Source organism: Danio rerio, chromosome 13 (assembly GCF_052040795.2).
Source record: "Danio rerio strain M-AB ecotype USA chromosome 13, GRCz13ab, whole genome shotgun sequence".
Taxonomy (NCBI): domain Eukaryota; kingdom Metazoa; phylum Chordata; class Actinopteri; order Cypriniformes; family Danionidae; genus Danio; species Danio rerio.
In genome coordinates, this window is record NC_141033.1 from 49,610,251 (window position 1) to 49,632,500 (window position 22,250).

General features: G+C 37.1%; 1 protein-coding gene and 1 long non-coding RNA gene across 23 annotated transcripts in view; one reads left to right on the top strand and one right to left on the bottom strand.

The window, feature by feature from the left end:
• slc29a1a (solute carrier family 29 member 1a) overlaps window positions 1-22,250 on the bottom strand; it is a 378,565-nt gene that overhangs the window by 302,121 nt on the left and 54,194 nt on the right. For 13 of the 22 annotated variants that reach the window (XR_015505287.1, XR_015505288.1, XR_015505279.1 and 10 more), the window contains exons 2-3: window positions 4,613-4,694; window positions 2,805-2,886 (exon numbers count right to left, since the gene is read on the bottom strand). Coding sequence is in view for 8 of the 22 variants with exons in the window: in XM_087278164.1 (XP_087134290.1) it covers window positions 2,805-2,886; window positions 4,613-4,641 (111 nt within the window). In the remaining 14 variants the exon portion in view is untranslated. 22 annotated transcript variants of the gene reach the window in all.
• The window catches only part of LOC147841203 (uncharacterized), a 3,914-nt gene continuing 1,524 nt past the window's right edge, over window positions 19,861-22,250 (top strand). Inside the window, exons 1-2 of the long non-coding RNA XR_015506507.1 lie at window positions 19,861-20,703; window positions 20,985-22,250. The exon at window positions 20,985-22,250 is cut by the window's right edge and continues 136 nt beyond it. This is a non-coding gene — a long non-coding RNA (uncharacterized LOC147841203). The remainder of the gene's footprint in view (window positions 20,704-20,984) is intronic.

Genomic DNA, 22,250 nt, shown 5'->3' on the forward strand with positions numbered 1-22,250 from the left:
ATTAAATGTTTTATCCCCATAAAACACAAATTTTACAGATCCATTTTTGTGTTTTTGGGCAATATGAACCATAATCTGAATCAAACCGACTTAATGCAAGATCTAAAATACAGAATCTAGGTTTTATAAAAATAAAATTTATATTAAAATTAATGCATGTTAAATCTACAGTAATCATAGACTGTAAAATATATGGACGTAGTATCCGTGACGTCACCCATAGGTTTCTGAAGAGCGCAAAAGAAGCCACAAGTAGGCGCGGCCAACCGTCGCCATTTTGGTCACGCGTCATCACACCCACGGCGGGATACCAAACAAGGGCAAAGAGGCGGAGAGTGAGCGGAGCTACAGACAACTGCTAGCATTTAGCTTGGACCTGGTTCAGACACACTTTACTTTGGGAGAAATGCTTAATACTTTATCACTTGTGACTCGTTTGTATTCTGACCACTTGTGCTTGGTTGTATACTATATCAATAAAGTGTTTAGACTTTTAAAAACACTGCTGTAATACATTGAGCCACTAAACATTGTTCTTATGACGTTTTTCAACAGGAGGAAAACACGAATTACTTCCAAACACTTCAGATATAGTCTGTGTTAGTTACTGTAAGACTATTGATGAAATCCAGCATAACACTGTATGACAACACTTCAGATGACTGATCTAGAGCCTACAGCTGATCAATCTGACAGATTCTGGAGTGCATTACAGCTCTAAATATAAATATAAACGATAAATGATCTTAAATAAAACAAATACATGTATAGAGATGGTATATAAGTATATAACTTTACTCACATGGGAAACGGAGGCCACGTGAATGGTTTGTGAGCACAATTAGTGCCCTCAGCATGACATTCCATCAAATAATTGTGGGAAACAAGTCCAAAAGGCAGTTGACTGTGTAAAGCCACATAAAACAACACAGAAATACGATAAATATGCCGAGTTCAGTGGCTAATCTGCAGGATTCAGCTGAGGTGACGTGACGGCGACCAGCGAGACCTAGCTGTCACTCAAGTGGCCACGCCCTTAATTATGCAAACTTAATATAACTTAATATAAAGGAAACGGATGAGTTATAAAAAAATTTACCGCCTCACAGTTGTCATGAAGGGTAATATTAGCTGTATTAACCAAAATCTTTTTTTGTACCAGGCTGTAAACACCTTTTTTTCTGCTGTAAAGTTGGCCATTCTAACAGTGGGCTCAATTGAAATTTGCTCTGTTTTGGAGCCAGGAGCGGCCACGACTAGCGGAATTTCGGATGAATTGCAGTTTTAGTTACTTCCGTATTGGCTTCCTGAGGGAGAGCGGGAGGTTGCCGCTTGACAGTAATGCATTGACATTCAAGGTGCAGTATGTAAGTTTGACACCCAGTGGTTGAACTAGGTATTGCATTCCTGGAGCAAAACAAATGCAAGCGAAGGTTGCCAAATTAAGGAGCGAGTCTGACTTAAAGCTTGTTCTAAATAAAAGCAACGGCACGCAATAGAAGGAATATTTTCCAGATGAAAAGGAGTTTGTCCAAACCAACACCTGAAATTGATATATTAGAAACAGCTTCTGTTTCCTGCAGCTGAACAACAGGATAAACTGACAATGATCACCTCAGGTACACCACATGTGCTTTATTCAGTGTAAAATGCTAATAATGCACGTTTGAATGCCATTTTACATCACATTTATTGCTATACTACTGAAAGCAGCAGCAGATAGTTCAACTCAGATCTTGAAAATAAAAACCGTTTGAAACTGAGCTTCAGAACTGTGACTCAAAACCAACACATTCGTGATTCAGCATCTACATTTAATAAAGTTAAAGAGGTTTTATTTGTATTCATTGAATTATAAACCTTACTATTTCATGACTCAGTGCATATTCTGTGCTTCTGCATGGCTGCATTTAAATTTGTCGTGTTTCGTCTGGTGGAAACAGCCATTTTGCTTATCACTGTGCATCTCTTAACGTAGTGTGTTGTGACTCGTGGTTACAGTGTAGCCTGCTCACCTGTTTATATTCGTATCATTTATATTATTTGCTAATCAATAACCACACGTGAAGCTGAATCCGCAACTCATTTCAGAGGCTGCTACTGTCCACCAGAGGTAGTATTTCAGTCATAGGCACATGCTTTGAGAGCCTTGAATAAATTAATGAATGAATGAATTAATTACTTAAATAAATAAATACATATCTGTTTTTTTTTTATCAAGGTAACCCAGGATGCTGGAATATAATTGGCTTAAATGGCATTGGGAGGGTTAAAATGACCAAAACAAAGACAGCAGTTCCGGCACATAAAACACATTTTTAAAGCAGAATATCTGACTTCAGCATTGTTTTTCAGATAAACAAGATTGTTCACTTAGTATGTATCTGAAATATCTGCAAACATATTATTGCATTTTAATACTTTAGAAGAGTCAAAAACTTGCATACAGCACCTTTAAATGCAGTCCATTTGCATTTATGGATTTGGCAGATGCTGTCTTCCACAGAAACGTGATTTGCATCTAAGGTATATATTTATTAGTTTATGATGTCCTGGGAAATAAACCAGTGACCTTGATGTTACTTTCCACCTTAAGCTCAAGGAATGTTTCACATTAAAAGCGATATTCCCAGCTGGTTGACTTTATATTGCCAAAATGCAAAACAAACCAGACCTTTGGGGAACAATAAACTTAAAATCCAATATAGTTCACATTATGACGGCTACATCTAATAATGTGCTACAGTGTGCCATAAACTGCAGTCTTAAGGTCTATCATTGGGACTCAAAGAGAGGATTGTTACCAAAGTAGCAGTCATGAAGAAATTCCAAGGCAGAAGAGTTCCCAGGCCCAGAATGAAGAAAATGATCCATACGGCATTGTACCTAGAAGACAAGTCAAAATACACACATTCAGATTCACTGCTGCTTATTTTCCATCATGCTGGGCCCTATGAAATTAATTAGATATTTTCCAGAATTCTGTTTTTTTTTTCCACAAATTAAAAAATTCTCCATGTTAAAACTTACAATAAACAAACAGCAGCTTAAATCATGAAACTTAGGACGCTTTCACACCTACACTTTTGTTTCGGAACCGGTCTCGTTTGCCCAGTTAGCACGGTTCGTTTGGCATATGTGAACAGGGCAATCATGCTCTGTTCTGTGCCAAAGTAATCGCTCCGAGACCGCCTGAGTGAGGTGGTCTCGGCTCGATTAAAACGAACCCTGGAGCAGTTCGATTGCAGTGAGAAAGCGATCTGATCCGAGCGCGATTATATCACAGTGTTTTATGGATATGTAATAGGCATACGGCTATATGAAGAGAGAATTATGGGTAAGGCGGGATGTTTCGCGAGTCTCTGTATGCCCGCAAACGAGTGATGATCTCCCGGTAATCTCGCCTCTCCCTCCCGGTCCTCAAATAGGCATCGTCGCGCACCCTTCTCACCCCTCCCCACCGCATCTCTCCTCACAGACACGTCGTGCGCGCACCTTGTCAATCACCTCCAAACCACCACTTCTCCTGACAGCTTAGCGGGACGCTGCAAAATAAACCCTGACACTCTGACCAATGTGAGGAGAGTTTACTCGCATGTGACTTGTTTTAGCTCTTTTGGTCCGATTAGAAACTCTGCAATGTGAAAGCGAACCGCTCCAAGAGCAACAATGTAACAATTGTAATCTCTGTTTCGGAACAACTGAATCGATTCACAGGTTTGAAAGCACCCTTAATCTAATATTGTTATTAGAAGCTTAACACGATGATTTTAGCAAACCTAAGAAATGAAATCAAACCAAAATTAAACCAGATTGTTTTTTATGGGTTGTCATAAACACAGTGTGCAAACTAAACTGCACCATTTATATTTAAATAGAATCTTACATTTAAATATTCATATTATAGGTGGGCATAGATTAATGTTTATTCTAGATTATTCTCGGAAAATAATCTTGATTAAAAAAGCTCATTTGAATTCTTGCAGCTCACTTTTAACTGCTGATAGATCTTCACCCAATACAGTTTGCAACTCGGAGCACAAAATTCCTGCAATATCATTGCGTAGAGAATAAAAGTTCAGACTTAAGAGCTGTTGTCGGCCGGGGGCTCCGTTTTTACCCCTGAGCTAACTGAGGACTGGGGAGAACCGGGACCAGCAGAAAGTGCAGACCGATAATGAGATGATGTCAGATTAGCAGCTTTACTGGGTTTGTTCTTCATGTTTCATCCTAAAAAAAACATTGTTCGATGGACATTAAGTAAACAACCCTTATAGCAGGGGTCACCAATCTCGGTCCTGGAGGGCCGGTTTCCCTGCAGGGTTTAGCTCCAATTTGCCTCAACACACCTGCCTGGATGTTTCAAGTATACCTATTAAGACCTTGATTAGCTTATTCAGGTGTGTTTGATTAGGGTTGGAGCTAAAATCTGCATGCACCTAATTGTGCTTTTTGGGACGGTTTACAACTGGTGTTGACTTCATGCATTTTCTTTGATCATATTCTATGACACTTTATGCTTAAATTCTGCATTTCCATTCAAGTTTTCCACAGTGCAGAAATCATAGGGCCCTAGTCATGTATTGTGATCAAGCTTACAGACATATTTTACCTGTCTCGTGGAGCGTTCACGGCCGTCATAGTGTCCGTCTAGCAGATCTGTCACCGACAGCTTTCAGAATATGGCATCAAATCTGAAATTACAAAAGGAAACAAACATTGATGCTGCTGAAGCACAAAACAACAAATAATCTAACGCTAAAGACATCAATAAGACTCATAAGACATTTTATGTGCATTTAGACACTTCAAAATAAAAGCCACTATTCAGTACTAGAGTTTTCACGATACTGGAATTCAGTACCAATTGATACTGAAATTTTAAAAGCATCCATTTCATAACATTTGAGCGCTGATGAGCACTTCAGAAATGACTGTGATTGGCCGTGAAGGTCATCGGTTCACCAAACTCACCACTGGAGTGTTTCAAAGTCATGTCGATCAGCTGGTTTGTCTATAAGCTGACATACCAGCAATTCGCTGATGAAACAGCCAATCACAGTCATTTCTGGAGCACCTAAATGTTAGAATTCAGAATCAATTAGTACCAAATTCCAGTATCGTGCAACCCTATTCAATACCACTATCGGTTCACCTTAATGAAAAAAGTCTTACATACCCTCAAGCTATCCTTGGTAAGTAAATGGAGATTTGGGGGGGGGGGGGGGGAGGTAAACTATTCCTTTGATGATACTTAAACATTTATTAGAGAAACTCAATGTATAAATGAGCAATTCCAGCATCATGGATGTGACATTTGCAGTAAAAAAAAAAAAAATCAAAACAAAAATTTACAAAAAGTACATGTTAGCATTATATTAAAACATCTGATTATATTTTTCAAACGACTAACCACAGAGATATGGGACCAGAAAAAGACTAATCTGGAAACATGTTTTGTACTTTAAATTAGGAAAATAAACATGCGTTATGGATGTGACTAAAAAAAAATACTTTGTAGAAATTCTGTTAATTAAACTGCACAACCCAAAAGAAATGATGCTAATCAAAAGGATAAATGATTTCTCTATAGAACAAAAATTACTGACTTCATTTTATTTGACATTTTTGCATTTATGAGAGAAAAAAAAAGTGTTGTTATGGATGTGACATCTCTCCGTTATGGATGCGACCGATGTGAAATTGTCACTTGCGTCACTTTGGTAAATCAAATATAATTGTTTAAAAACACTGACAGAGACATTTGAGTATTTCTAATGTGCTGTAAAATACAAGCATACACAAAAAACGGTTCCCATATTTTGGTGAAAACTTAATCTTTTTCATTACAGGGTTGACATTTGCATGGAATTTCTCAAATACCTTTTGAGGTCTCCAGATCTCTCTGTAGGCCTCAGTGTTTACTAAATAAATACCCTTTTAAGTTCAGAAAAACGATCATGAAATGGATATTCTCTGGCAGTATTAACAAAAACATGCTGAGATATCCAACCAAACATTTCAATGTCCATCTTGCATGTGCTTGCAATTAGCCTAAATCTTTAAAACAATATTTCGAACACATTTCATATTATGCTTTATTAAGCCTTGGGTGTAGAGTTCATAAAGGCAACAAGAAATTAATTTCCTGAGCTAAAGCAAAGCCCTAAAAGGAACAAATCTAAAAATCCTTCGCACACAAGAAAGCGGCGAAATATTGATTAATTCTGTGATCATTTGAGAATATAGATATACGCAGTGAATGAGAAAATAATGAACTCCAGAAATGACAGCTTCAAAACTCTTGTGAACTCCGTTTTCTAGTTCATTTGTATAACTCTCTATGTAATTCAAAGGTTTGGGAATGGATTCATTAATTTTGTACTAAACAAGAGTAAATAAATCCCTGTAACAAAGCAATGTGACCTGTTTTAGACAAAGTGTTTGCAAACCAAAAGGATAATGAGAGACTGAAGTTGGTTTATTTCATCTTAATGGAGCATACCAAAGCTTTGTGTATGCATGTATGAAGCAATCTGCTTGATTTTTGCTGATTACTCTGTATAAACAAATAAAAAGGATGTCTTTCTGACAACAAAGGATGTTTAAAACCATACTGATATACTAATGCAGCATTCTGTTATAGTGCATAGTGCACTTTCTGCAGTCCAATAAAACAAACTCAAGTGCTCTCGATTCAAACTGTCAGGGTATACAAAACAGACTCTTAGCTAAGAGATTTAGGGAAAGTCAGAGCATGAACACAACATCACCATATATTAATTTTGGTATATCATATTGTATTATCAGTTTTACAAATCATGCAGTTTTATATTTAATATCATAAGTTGCATATTGGCGACGCAGTGGCGCAGTAGGTAATGCTGTCGCCTCACAGCAAGAAGGTCGCTGGTTTGAGCCACGGAGTCAGTTGGCGTTTCTCTGTGGAGTTTGCATGTTCTCCCTGCGTTCGCGTGGGTTTTCTCCGGGTTCTCCGGTTTCCTCCACAGTCCAAAGACATGCGGTAGAGCTGCACGATTCTGGCTAAAATGAGAATCACGATTTTTTTTTTGCTTAAAATAAATTTCACGATTCTCTCATGATTCTGTAGATGTAAAATAAAGCTTAATATGAGATTATTGTTTTTTTCTCACACGTCTTAAAGTAACAATATTAATATTATGTGTAGGTCTACTGGTTTCTATAAATAATTCTGTTCTTCTTATAATAATTCTGATGTTGAATTATGTTTGAGATAAAGGCCCTGCTTGCAATCTGTCATTGAGAACATTATTAGACCTTTTAATTCACTGATAAAATCAACATTATATAGGCTAGAGTAGTTATACTGACACTGCAAACATTTAGTTTCATGCACAACTGTGTGTTCGCTATGAAAGAAAAAAACATCAAATGTTTGTTGTAGTCATAACTCTAAAATGTGATATGATTATTTAAATGACGCGCACGCTTTTGGTTTAATTTTCACTGCCAAGTGCTGTTCATACTTCACGCGCAGCTCTCACACGATCACTCTGTGCCACAAACTGAATATTATTTACAACTTTATTAGCTGTTACTCACAGCATACGCAGGTTCTGTTCACTAAAGTAGACGCGCGCGCATCTATCACTAAGCAGGGCGCGCCCACACAGTCAGCAGCTCACGTCACGTGTGATTTCCCTGCCGCAAATACAGCATTATATGAAGACGAAAATGACATTTTTGGGTGAATTATACCTTATAAATACAGTATGTGACTCATTCAACATCATTTGGAGATGTCCATGTCGCTGAGCAACGTGTGTGAAACACTGAAAAGACTCGTGCAGCCGCCTTTGCTTCTCTCCTGAACTTGAAAATATGATTAGCAGAATCGTAGAAATGCTAGATTAAGATTGTCTAGGGCAGGGGTGGCCAACACTGTTCCTGGAGAGCCACCTACATGCGATTTTAGTTGCAACCCATATTAAACACACCTGCCTGTATTTATCACGTGGTGTTCAGGTCTTAATTAATGGGTTCAGGTGTGTTTGATATAGGTAGCAACTGAAATCTGCAGGAAGGTGGCTCTCCAGGAACAGGGTTGGCCACCCCTGCCCTAGACTATCTTAATCCAGCATTTCTACGATTCTGCTAATCATATTATTTGAGTATAAGTAAAAAGTTTATGCTCTAAATCAGGGGTGACCAACCCTGTTCCTGGAGATCTACCTTCCTGTAGATTTCAGTAGCAACCCATATCAAACACACCTGCCTGGAATTATCAAGTGCTGTTCAGGTCCTAATTAATTTGATTAGTTTGATCAGAGTTGGAACTGAAATCTGCCTTTTGCCGTATAGCTTTTAGCTTAGCTTGCTACAGTTCCCAGAGAGTTGCTTATAGTGTAGTAAGCTACATTTTAAGTAAAGTAACTAATGGCTTAGCTCACTACATTTTCCAAACAGCTAGCCCAACACTGCAAGCTTTTTTCAAATTTCAAACAGTAACATCAATGTGATTTCCACACAACCACTTGACAAAATCAATCTGAATTGACCAAATCACGTTAGAAGTACTGGAGATCTCAAATCACGCTAAGAGAATCTGACTGACCTTTTGTGAACAAGTATACACTCATCTTTTATCAATTAGTCTATGCTTTCATAAAGCACCGACACTAATCATATCACTCTTTAAAACAGGTCAAGATAACCTCTGTATAGCAGACTGACGTGCAGCTTTAGAAACTCAATGTTTCACTTCAAAGTTTCAAGGGAGTTATTAATTAAGTGGAAGGAAGAAAAAAAAACACATGGCATGGTTAGCTGATAATAGCTGAAAGCAAATGAGGCAATTCCACCTTGAGCAGACTTATCTGACCTAGAGCTGGCAACTGTAAAAGACTGAGGAACTCCAGGAATGAACAGAAAACTATTGTGACATGCCAACATGACCTGATGTGAGAATTTTAGTTCACAACTAGGGCTCACATGGTAAAAACAAATACTCTGGAAGCCAATGGAAACCATCAACCAACATTCTTCAGAATATATTTTTTATGAAGAAAGAAATACAAATAGGATTTGAACGAGTGAAGCATGCCTAATTGATTCAATTTTTTTGGAGAACTATGCTTTTAAGTTCACATTTATACTTTTACAAATGTTTAACAGACATTAGTCTTTATATATTCAAAGCCTTGAAAGCTCAAGAACATTCAGTCCTATTACATTTTCCCCGAGTCCTTGTCAATAACGTTTACGATCAACAATCACTTCCAGAACAGCTCATGCTTTAAATCTGAAGCATGTCATCCAAACTTCCCATTTAAGCCAATGTGCAGAGTCATAACTGCACTCCACAAATTAATCCCTGCAGCCAACAATCACTATATTCCCCCAATTTGGTCAACCTTTGGCCAGTTTCCCAGGGTGTCCTCCAGCAAGGCTTCCTGGCACTGTGCGTCTAAAAGGTCCCTCAGTGGCTCCACATTTCACAACAAAGCTGCAGGTCTGGAAATAGTTTGTCTGCTGGGGTGCTCCAGAGCTGAAACCCGAGACAATCATCAGCGCATCCAAGAACAAGCTCTGAACAGATTTCGGCTTAAGAGGCCCCGCAAACCAAGTCTAGCAGCCAATATCTATGTTTCTATATTTTCCAATCCAAAGATGCTTAAACTTATGTGCAAAATTGGAATATTGCATAAATCATTTGCGTATAAAGCACGGTTTCTCTACAGAGAGACAAATCGTCACTTCCAGATAAACTGGTGGCAAAATATCAAAAGGAAAAATTGAGTGTGATGCGGTAGCAGAAGCCATTGTGGCACATTTTTCTAACATAATAAATTAGTTGCACTTTAGAAGACGAAATGCAATGAACATGCAGTGGCTTTTGGATGCGTGAGACAATCGTTGGGAGCGCAGATGCTAAAGAAAGTTCAGGAGGTAGTTATAATATAATAATCATAATTAGAGCTGGGCGATATGGCAAAAAATATTATCACAATAATTTTTTTTTTATATCAGTCGATATTGATATATCACGATAAACGTAAAATCTTTATATCTATCAATTTGATAAGATTTTCAGTATGCCAATGGCTTTGTGCAGCTGATTTAACACATTTAGTGAAATATTATAGCTGTCTGACAATATAAATAATAAAATAATAAACAAAAGAACGATCTTAATTCAGCATTTACTGTTTATGTTTTCAACAACCAAAGTCATTACAAGTTATTGGATATTATTGTTCAACATCAGAAAAAAAATAACCCGGTTTGGAACAAGTAAAAGGTGAGTTAATGGTCACAGAATTTGCAGTTTTGGATGAACTCTCCTTTCAATGGCAAGTATGGTTAATTTAGGGTGAAATATTCTTTAATATATTTTATTTAGGGATGCTAACGATTACTTGATGATCTATTGATTGTCAATAACACTTTAATCAATAGACCTTATCGATGACAGATTAAGCATGGACATGTACAGGTTTAGTTATGCTTTGCGCTGTGAGACGGGTCCACGCATTACATAATCAAGTTTGTACAGTTGACCTTATGCAGTCACCCTTTTGACATCGCTTATCGCGGGATGCATAAACCCAGTTATGCGCAGATCTCCGTTATTTTCTGCGCATGTTTTAACCAAATTTTTCTGACAGACTAGCACAAATAGGCCCATGCAGACTCTCATTTTACAAATCGCGCATCGCAACGAAAACATGCGGGGAGCCTCTACATTTACACAGTGAGCTTCTGAGCTATTTATTCTTCCGAGGTAACCCAAGAAATATATCAGTGCTGCGAAAAGACTGCCCAGCTCACGCTGCACTTAGTTAATGAATTAAAATGAAACCGTGAAAATAGTTTGATGGATTGTTTTGGCGCTAAAGTATATTACTATAGCGGACTTGCTTTAAAGCGCTTCACCTCAGATGTTATTCGTTCTTCTTGTTTATGCTGTAGATATCTAACCAACAAAATACACATCAAAATTAAGTTAAACATTATACAAAACAAAATTCGTTGCAAAAAGATACATTTTCAAGGAAATATTTGTATATAAGTTTTTAGTTTTTGCCCGCCTTAAACAACTGCGGGTGGATGATGCTTCGCTCCGTGGAAAATAAGGATGCTGTTATTGCCGCTGTGGCAACCCCATCTCTTTGTGAGGCTTGCCGCCTAACAATGCCCAGTTTCTACCTCATGGTTTTAGCTTCGTCACAAAAGAACAGCAGGCTAAGATTATTATATAATATATAAATATATAATATATATTTATTAATTAAACTTTTGCAATCTGCACCAACGAAATGAAAGTACAAAGACTGCCACCTGGTGGTGCAAAGAGAAAACTTTTTGATAAGAACTTTTTAGATCGCTAAAAAGATACGCTGTTGTGCCGTCAGCCAATCGTTGCATTGCTGATCATGATTTCCAGGATCGATAGATCTGTCCTTTTGACAGAACACAGTCAAAATCGAACAAAAGACAGGAGAGGTGCAAAAATGAAGAAATAATTAGAATAAAACAATCTTTCTGTCAAAAGATTCTGTTTCTGTCACAGTCCAAAGACATGTGGTATAGGAAAAAACGAATAAACTAAGTGTATGAGTGTGTATGGATGCTTTATAGTACGGGGTTGCAGCTGGAATGGCACAAGCTGTGTAAAACATATGATGGAATAGTTGGCGGTTCATTCCGCTGTGGCAACCCCTAATAAATAACGGGACTAAGCCAAAGGAAAATGTATGAAATTAATGTTTAATAAATCACTATTCTTTGTGGCAAATAACCTGTGTTGTGGTTTCTCTTATTTTGTCCAGCAACAGCAAACTCACTTTATATTACAACTCATCCCTTATATCAACAAACACATAGTACTTTTAAGAAAGCATTTGAACTTTCGTTATGGGCTCAGAACTCAAAACCAGACTAAATATTACAATCACTACTATAAGCAGCACCATAAATATGTATAATCCCATTCAAATCTCTTTGTGAGGCTTGCCGCCTAACAATGCCCAGTTTCTACCTCATGGTTTTAGCTTCGTCACAAAAGAACAGCAGGCTATGATTACACGCATTTTGCCTGACTCATTTCAAAGTGCTGTGAGGCAGCTGGACGGCAGGCCTGATGTTTTTCACAAGTAAGAAACTCAAGGCCACTTCATTTGTCCTCTATTCACATTATCTAGGAAACGTTTACGAAAGCAGAAAATACGCAAGTTTGAACTTCCGCCATCTTACCAAAAGCAAAGAACAGATTGAAATAAACACTGCAACATGTTGTTTATTTGTACCACATTTGGTGCAAATGCAGCGCTTTTAAAACCACATGAATGTCCTAAAATCCCCAGCCCTGTCATTTGCTTGAGTCTACATTTAACACCCAGATCAACACATTTTACTTGCGTAATGTGAGGCAGTTTAAAGTTGAAGATCAAATATCATGAAAAAATGTGTTAGAAGTGATATCCGTGTTATCAATAGTAAAAATAAGGCCATTTCTGTCTAACTGATATGGGGCTGTGCAATTAATCAATGGCAACTGTCATGCACATTTTGTCAAAATTGATTCAATCGCAATTGTGACATTGAGATAATCGTTCTGTGATAACGACAGCTGTTTGCCTAGATTCTCAGAGAGCTACGACTGTGTGGTAAATGCAGCTGCATCAGAAAGAATGTGAAAAATACCACATATAATAACATGTTTTTACTCCAAACTAGCTTCATAACTTAAGTGAAGTGTTTAATACGTAGTCTTGTGATGATTCAGTTAAAGTTGTCCATTATCCGCTTGTTAGTGTTAGGCGATGTTGACCAATTTGGTATCAAATGAATAATTTGTAGCCTACCATTTCGACTACCTGACCCGCTTGGTCTTTGTTTTACTAATAACCAAATCATACATAAGAAAGATAAGTTACACAAAGTACCACCTGTCAATCACTTTTTCCACAGGGCTCTGTCATGAATAGGCAGAGTGATCTGTGTTATAATAATGGCGTCGACAAAAAAAGGGTGCAGCATCTGAGGTTTTCGCTAAAATAAAGTACCAGCATGAAAGAATGAAGCAGTGTACTGATGCTGTGACACGTTACCTGATAGATTTAAAAGGCCGAAGAGTTGTTAGATAGAGACAAGATTAAACAAATGTCACATTTAACAACTATAGTGAGACGCGATCCAGCAGCACATCCTTGATCAACAGTCCAACGTGCACTGCTCTCTGGGGTTTTGTGCTCAAAGCACTCACTAACTGCCTGGATCTCAGACGTGCGCATATATTCCTGAAGCGCATGCCAGAGTGCGTGTATCTGTGTGGTCATGTGATGTGTGTTTTCAGCGGTATAGTGTGGACGGAGGACTGTCCAGAAACGCTAGATGAAACAAGTGTGTATGTGGATTGTTTTCTTTCTAAAATGCCATTTTAAAACTAAGATGTTTTAGTGTAAACGGGGCCTAAGTGTGTATTTTTTTGCAAGCGGGTGGCTGCTGCGCTGGGGGAGGGGCAAAAGATTACGATGCCAGCTTAAGGCTGATTTATACTTCTGCGTCAAACACCGGCGTATGCTACGGCGCTGACGCATAGCCCTTCGCCGTGGCCATCGCCGTCACTGACGTGCACCTCTCAAAAAATGTAACTACACGTCGCAACGACGCGTAGCGTAAGCTCTGTGATTGGTCGGCTTGGTAGCGCTGACGAGTCTGGGCGGGACCGAGAGCCGCGCGAATGGCGCGACGCCGCGCGAGCGATTGTTTACAAGTGTGGAGTCCCGTGAAGGAGCTCCGGATGGAAAGTTTTGTTTTGTGTTTACCTCATAGTTAAAGTTGTTGCACGTCCGCCGGTTCCTGCCTCAAAATAAGCGAGTTTGAGCCACTTGTACATCCCAGAAGTGTTCAGGAAATGCAAAAAAGTAGCGAAGAAACTCAACACAGAGGAACATTTACACCTCACTGCCAACTAGCGTTTCGGAAGTGTTAATGCAGACCGACAGAGACAGCGCGCAGAAGTATAAATGCACAGCCACGCGCGTTGCCTGCGCCGTGGGTTACGCCGGTCACCTGACGCAGAAGTATAAATCAGGCTTTAGCGTTATGATGTCTATAGGCCATGGAGTACTGTATCTGGGTCCAATTCGCTACTTCTTTGAATTGAAAAAATATTTATTTGACCACTTTTTAGTCACATCACACAATAAAGGGAATTTTATTTTAAATCTTGGTGTACACAACAGTCTTGCTGCATCACAGACACCAATATTTTAAGAATTTATAAAAAATAATCACTTTATGGCCATCAGATATTAGGCATGGATATTTACAGTGATCGTGATTTTCTAAAGTATTACATCCCTTTGTGATCGTTTATCATTACCATTTGTTGAGTCCCCCTATACCAGTTTGCTATAGCGCCTGGAAGACTCTTCACATGACGTCACACTTAAAAAGCAGATAAGGATTTCATATGGAAGATTTTTCCCTGTGACCTATTTTGAGTTTCTGCATTAGAGCGCTCTCTGGCAATTGGAGAACATTTACAACTGGTCATAGACAGGCATGGGTATCGTTAAGGTTTTCGATACCACTTAAGTTTTAACCCTTGTGCACTGTTGGGGATATTTTCATCCGCTCTGGGGTGATTTTGAGGCTTAATTTGGCAACAACTCTCTCTGTGTTTCAGCAAATGAAATGATTTTTGGTGACAAATCTTAGTTCAACACATAATTTGGAAAAATGCTTTGAAAAATTCCAAAAACTTAACAATACACTCTGGGCAAATTGACAACCCTTTGTTATGTTAGTGGGAGTTTTTACCCCATTGACTTCAATTATAATGACATTTTTTGATTGCAATGCCACAACACCCATATAATCATTCTTTCTTGATTGTTGGTGTTTTCCTGTTGGGAAGAGGTACAGTTTGTGATTTTGGTCTCACTTTATATTAATTGGCCTTAACTACTAAAATAAAAATATAAATACAACCTACTTACTGTGTTCATAATGTATTGCAGAACACTTATAGTTCTATTGAGTTGAGATATGAGTAGGGTTAGGGACAGGTTTGGTGGTATGGATAGGTTTAAGAATGGGTTAAAGTGTAAGAAAAAGTCAACAGTGCATTTTCAAATTAACACAATAAGCACATTGTATTAAATTACTAATTTCAGAGTAAGTACATATTAGTTAAGATCACTTAATTTAAAGTGGGACCATGATTCAACAGTAAAAGTGACACAATTTACCTCTTTCCAAAAGAGAAAACCCCCAACCATCAAAAATGCATGATTATGGCGTCATGGCTTTGCATCAAAAAGTGTCATTATAATGGAAGTCAATGGGGCAAAAACAGCCCCTAACATAAAATAACGTAGTCAATTTGAACATTACACAAGGGTTGATGATCATGAAAATTTCAAAACACAATTTTACTGACTTCTAAAAACAGATGTACTCCAACAGTAGCAATAACGAATGCCATCTGCAGATAAATATGCCAGTTTGCCCACCCTATATTTTCACACAGCTGAAACACCGCTCGGGAAACCAATCTAATTTTTCAATCTGACCAAAGTTGCATGACATGCACGCATGCCACATGAGCTGCATTAATCTGCCGGGTATAGTACTGAGAGCTCAGTGTCTCGGTCCATGATACATCTCACATGAATCTCATCTGAAGTGCATGACCTACATCTACTGTACAACCACCAGCAACATGACAAAAAGCAAGTCTGTCATTAAACTATGGTGCAAATGAAAAATCACTAGTCTCAAAAGGGCATATGGTGTAATAAAAGTAAAAACTTTGACAGTTTAAGACTAAGCTTAGCTAGCATAAATATGACCTCAAGGTTGTTGGACATGGACTAACAGTCAATAACTCATTTTAGTTTCACGGGTCATTGCATAAATCTTTAGCATCATTAGTTGCATTGATTTTTTGTGATTTATAGACAAAATGGACACTGAGATTGGAAAAATGGCAGACGAGTTGTTTTTCCATGTTTTAGTTTCCTTGGGATTATTAGTTGCATTGACTTTTAATGATTTGTCTACATGCAAAATGGAGAATGAGATTGGAAAAACAGTTGCATTTCATCTTTTGGTTTGATTGCAAAACATCCTTGGCATTATTTGCTGCATTAATATTAATTTATTTATCTACATGTAAAATGGAGAATGAGATTGGAAAAATAGCATACAAGTTGCATTTATCTTTAGGTTTCAAATGGCCATTGCAAACATCCTTGGGAACATTTGCTGCATTGATGTTTGACGATTTATGTACATGAAAAAATGGAGAATGAGACTGGAAAAACAGTATACAAGTTGCATTTTATCTCTTGGTTTCATTGCAAACATCTTTGGGAGATGGTTAGATGTTCTAGTTAGATAGAAAGTTAGGTGTTCTGAATGAAAAACAGTAGATGAGTTGCATTTCATCATTTGGTTTCATTGCAAACATCTTTGGGATTATTTGTTGCATTAATTTATAGTGAAATATCTACATGAAAAATGGAGAATGAGATTAGAAAAAGGCAGATGAGTTGCATTTCACCTTTTGGTTTTAATAGGCATTGCAAACATCCTTGGGATTATTTGCTGCATTGATTTTTAGTGATTTATATTTCCACAAAATAAAGGCTGAGAGTGAAAAACAGCAGAAAAGTTGCATTTTCATCTATTGGTTTCATTGCAAACATCTTTGGAGTTATTGGTTGCATTGACTTTTAATGATTTACCTATACACAAAATGGAGAGTGAGACTGGAAAAACAGTAGATGAGTTGCATTTCATTTTTTGGTTTAATTGCAAACAACCTTGGGATTATTTGCTGTATTAAATTTTAATGATATTTCTACATGAAAATGAGATTGGAATAACAGCATATTGTGAATATAATAAATATATTAATATATAAAAATTGCATTTCATCTTTTGGTTTCATTGCAAACATCTTTGGGGTTATTAGTTGCATTGGTTTATAGTGATTTATCTAAATGAAAATGGAAAATGAAATTGGAAAAAAGCAGATGAGTTGGTTTCATCTTTTGGTTTCAATAGGCATTGCAAACATTCTTGGGATTATTAGTTGCCTTGATTGTAGTGACTTATCTACATGAAAAATTAAGAATAAGATTGGAAACAATATATGAAGAAACCTTTAAGTGACATCTGAAATTTCAATAGAAAATGTGCATTATTCTAAGCCTCCTTTGTTTATGTTAAGTTGTGAAAGTGAAATTATTGAACTTACGCACAGGAGCCTGGTAAAAAGGCTAATTTTAGAAGAAAAATTGAGATGGCATTTATGGGGTTTTTGCATCTGAACTCTTCTTAAATACACATAATATTATCAATTTGTTTTTGTATTCAACAGAAAACGAAAATTAAAAAGGTTTGAAACCATGTTACAGTGAATAAATTAAGATTAGTAGGTGAACATCACATTTAATATTGGGTTAACTACTAGTCTAATTGTCTGAATATTTCTGGGGTTACATTATATTAACATAATAGTCAATTTCATGGTATAGTTCCACCAAAAATGTACAATTTCTTCTAAAGTTGTACTGAAAAAGAAATTTAACAGTGTTGGAAATTGCCCCAATAATATTCTCTGTCAATAATACTATTGATCAGTCACTAGTTCCCAACATTCTTCGAAATATGTTTTTGGTATTCAACAGAAAACGAAAATCATAAAGGTTTGAAACCACCTCATGGTGAATAAATATAAATTTTGGGGTGAACATTAAATTTAATACTGCGTTAACTATTAGACTAATTGTCTAAATACTTCTAGGGTTAATTTATAAAGTGTAAACAAATGGTTTAAATCTACCCAACAAGCTACAAACCGATAACCTCTAAAAAATGAATACATAATGGAAACCATGAGATGCTAGATCAAAGCGTGATTACGTCATGTGCACATTTAGATTTACGAGCGCCAAAAACATTTGTCTAATAAAACTGTCAAAGATACAACGTGGGCTATCAGTTAACCCTATTATACCATTAACCAGACCAGAACATCAACCCAAGTACATTTCACTGAACGCGTTTACACAGCCCTAAAGTAATAAACTTGACAACATTCTTCATCTGTTGGTGAATGGACGCGCCAACACGTGCTAAGCATTAACCCAAACAGTGAAATAACACTTTCCTAGATACATTAACCGACTGAATCTACAACACACAGAGAAAATCTTCTTCATCTCCCAATGTTAAATTTACAATATATTTCCAAAGTCAAGCGTTAATGAATTGGCGCTAAATTTAACCGACAACACAGTGGAAATTCACTTCCCACACGTGGTTCAAAATACTAGTCGCGTTAAAATATCACAGAACTCGATTGTTTAGCGTTTAACAGTCCTGTAAAGGACGAGAGTTAGCGATTTAAATGTCCTTCAGATAATGTGTATTTGGAGAGTAAGCTCCTACCGTCTATCCTCGCGAAGGGAGTTGAAGAGACTGCTATGGGTCTGCTCAGCCTCTGCTCCAACCACACACGAGCCACGCGGTTCCACACACGCACGCGCACACACGCGCGCACACACAAATCTTCACGGTGTTGAGAAGGTACTCGTGTTCACAAAAGTTTGGTAAAAGTTTAAGTTTTCTTTTTTTTCACAAAGAGCATAAACAAATACCGTTTTATAATAACTTGAGTCCAGAATAAAAACACTTTAAATGTTAAACATTTTTGTCATAATTTAAAGAAAAACACCCACAAAAAGTTACATTATTTAAAATGCAATAACATTTCTAAAATTGCTAATTTATATTCTGAAAAACACACAAATTTTTTTTTTAAAGATGTGTTATTAGGGTGATACTGTGGCTCAATGGTTAGCACTGTCTCCTCACAGCAAAAAGGTCGCAGGTTCGAGTCCCGGCAAATCATAAGGTGGAGTAGTGTTTTATGAAGCTGTAATATCCCCGCTAACAAATTTTGGTTGTCAGAACGTTCTCATAACGTTATCTGTAACATTCCAAGAACATTTAAATGTCCAGTTTGCCTAATATTGCTAACTTGCTAGAACCTTTTTTATGGTTAGGATAATGTTGTTATAACATTTTCAAAACCTAAATTTCCACCAAAATATAATGTTCTAAGAACGTTTATTTGGAACATTCCAAGAACATTGAAATGTCCTGTTTGCCTGACGTTGCTAAAATGTTGATTTTTTAAAATGTTTTTACGTTTTTTTAACTTGACGTTTTCTTTTTCACAAAGAGCATAAACAAATACAGTTTTTATAATAACTTGCGTTCAGAATAAAAACATTTTAAATGTTAAACATTTTTGTCATAATTTAAAGAAAAACACCCACAAAACGATGTTTAAAACGTTTTTATATAAGTTACATTATTTAAAATGCAATAACATTTCTAAAATTGCAAATTTATATTCTGAAAAACACAAAAAAATATATAAATTTCAAAGAAATGTTATCAGGGTGATACTGTGGCTCAATGGTTAGCACTGTCTCCTCACAGCAAGAAGGTTGCTGGTTCGATTCCTGGTAAATCTTAATGTGGAGTAGTGTTATATGAAGCTGTAATATCCCCGCTAACAATTTTTGGTTTTCAGAACGTTCTCATAACGTTATCTGTAACATTCCAGGGACATTTAAATGTCCAGTCTGCTTAATGTTGCTAGAACCTTTTTTATGGTTAGGATAACGTTGTTATAATGTTTTCAAAACCTAAATTTCCACCGAAATATAATGTTCTAAGAACGTTTATTTGGAACATTCCAAGAACATTGAAATGTCCAGTTTGACGTTGCTAAAACGTTGATTTTTTAAAATGTTTTTACGTTTTTTAACTTGACATTTTCTTTTTCACAAAGAGCATAAACAAATACCGTTTTATAATAACTTGAGTTCAGAATAAAAACATTTTAAATGTTAAACATTTTTGTCATAATTTAAAGAAAAACACCCACAAAACGTTGTTTGAAACTTTTTTTTATATAAATTACATTATTTAAAATGCAATAATATTTCAAAAATTGCAAATTTATATCCTGAAAAACACTAAAAATTAAATATATTTCAATGAAATGTTGTCAGGGTAGCACTGTAGCTCAATGGTTAGCACTGTCCCCTCACAACAAGAAGGTCGCTGGTTCGAGTCCCGGTAAATTTTAATGTGGAGTAGTGCGATATAAGGCTGTAATATCACCCTAACCTAAAACCTAACCCAGGGGCGCAGCAAACATTTTAAAAGTGGGAGGAACAGCTGAATCAGATCCAAAAGTTTACAATTGTATAATTTTTAAAAGTGAGGGGGGTGAGGGGGGTGAACCTCCCCGTCCCCCTGGTTGATAAGCCCCTGTCCTAACCTCAGTCTCAGAACCATTCAGAGTTGGTAGCATAATCTGATGAGTAGGGTGAAATGTCAGGACACACGCTGGATCAGTTGGCATGTCTGTGTGAAGTTTGAACGTTCTCCATGTGTTGGTGTGGATTTCCTGCGGCGGGTGCCCGCTTTCCACCAAAGTCCAAATAGATAAAATATAAAAATGAAAGAGACACGTTAATTGGAAAATTTTATTATTCGTAACTATTAGATATCACGCTTTTTTTCTTGTAATTGAAGAGTAATGTTTTTGATAATTTTCCGAAATGCTGTTTTTATACTGAGTACAATTGAACATATATACGCTCACCGGCCACTTTATTAGTAGTAGTAAAAAAAACTTTATTCTCCTTGATAGGAGATTTGTTATGGGCATCGCCATATTGATGCAGACACTCACTAAAACAAGCAATAAAAAAACAATAGAAAATACAACAATTACAAAATGTATAGTGCTAATTAAGATATACTCTTATTAAATAAACCCACTGAAACAGGTACAAAGGATTTCTTATAGCAGTTTAACCTACACTTTGGGACTCTATATCTTCTACCAGAGGGAAGCAGTTCATACTGTGGAAACAAAAAATGAGTTGGATCGTTAGGCACACCTGTTTAGCTGCTTGTTAACGCAAATTTCTAATCAGCCAATCACATGGCAGCAACTCAATGCATTTAGGAATGTAGACATGATCAAGACGATTTGCTGCAGTTCAAACCGAGCATCAGAATGGGGAAGAAAGGGGATTTAAGTAACTCTCTGAACATGTCATGGTTGTTGATGCCAGACAAGCTGGTCTGAGCATTTCAGAAACTGCTGATCTACTGGAATTTTTAAGTACAACCATCTCTAAATTGGACAAAAGAATATAGGAAAAACGTTGCCTTTTCTGATGAGTCTCGATTTCTGCTTCCACATTCATATGGTCGGGTCAGAATTTGGCATCAACAACATGAAAGCATGGATCCATCCTGTCGTGTATCAACGGTTCAGGCTGGTGGTGGTGGTGTAATGGTGTGGGGGATATTTTCTTGGCACACTTTGGGCTGATTAGTACCAATTGAGCATCGTGTCAAAGCCACAGCCTACCTGAGTATTGTTGCTGACCATGTCCATCCCTTTATGAGCACAGTGTACCCATCATCTGATGGCTACTTCCAGCAGGATAACGCGCCATGTCATAAAGCGTGAAGCATCTCAGACTGGTTTCTTGAACATGACAATGAGTTCACTGTGCTCAAATGTTCTCCACAGTTTTGCATCATGAATGTGCAGCCAATGCAGACCAAAACCTTGTTAAATCTATGCCATGAAGGATTAAGGCAGTTCTGAAGGCAAAAAAGGGGGTCCAACTCGGTACTAGTAAGCTGTACCTAATAAAGTGGCCGGTAAGTGTACATAAAACATAAAAAAATTCCTCATCTTGAGTCAGTTCTTCTGTTGCTCTGTCTGTGTTCTCACTCTCAGTAATCTAAATGCACAGCTCTGTTTCTATCCACATTCTCTCTTGCTCATGAATGAGCTGCAACAATCACTCGCAGACAAATTTAACATCAGAATGAGACAACTAACACTGCACTTTGCTCTGCCTGTCGACAATGACAGACATCTGTTGTTTGGTTTGCAGTGAGAGGATGCGCACTTTCCATGTTGCATTCCTCACTGAGAATACTCAGTCTCTGCCATCTGAAAAAAAAAAACTCCCACTAGAACACAGCTGCACACTGAAACCTTCATGAAGAAAACTGCAGCACAACTCCCCTTTTAATCAGCTATTCGAGGACAACTGATGTCTACAGCTTGATATCGAGTTTTATCTGAACTGAAGTGAAGTACAATAGAAACATCTAAGTACATACTGTAGTAATTA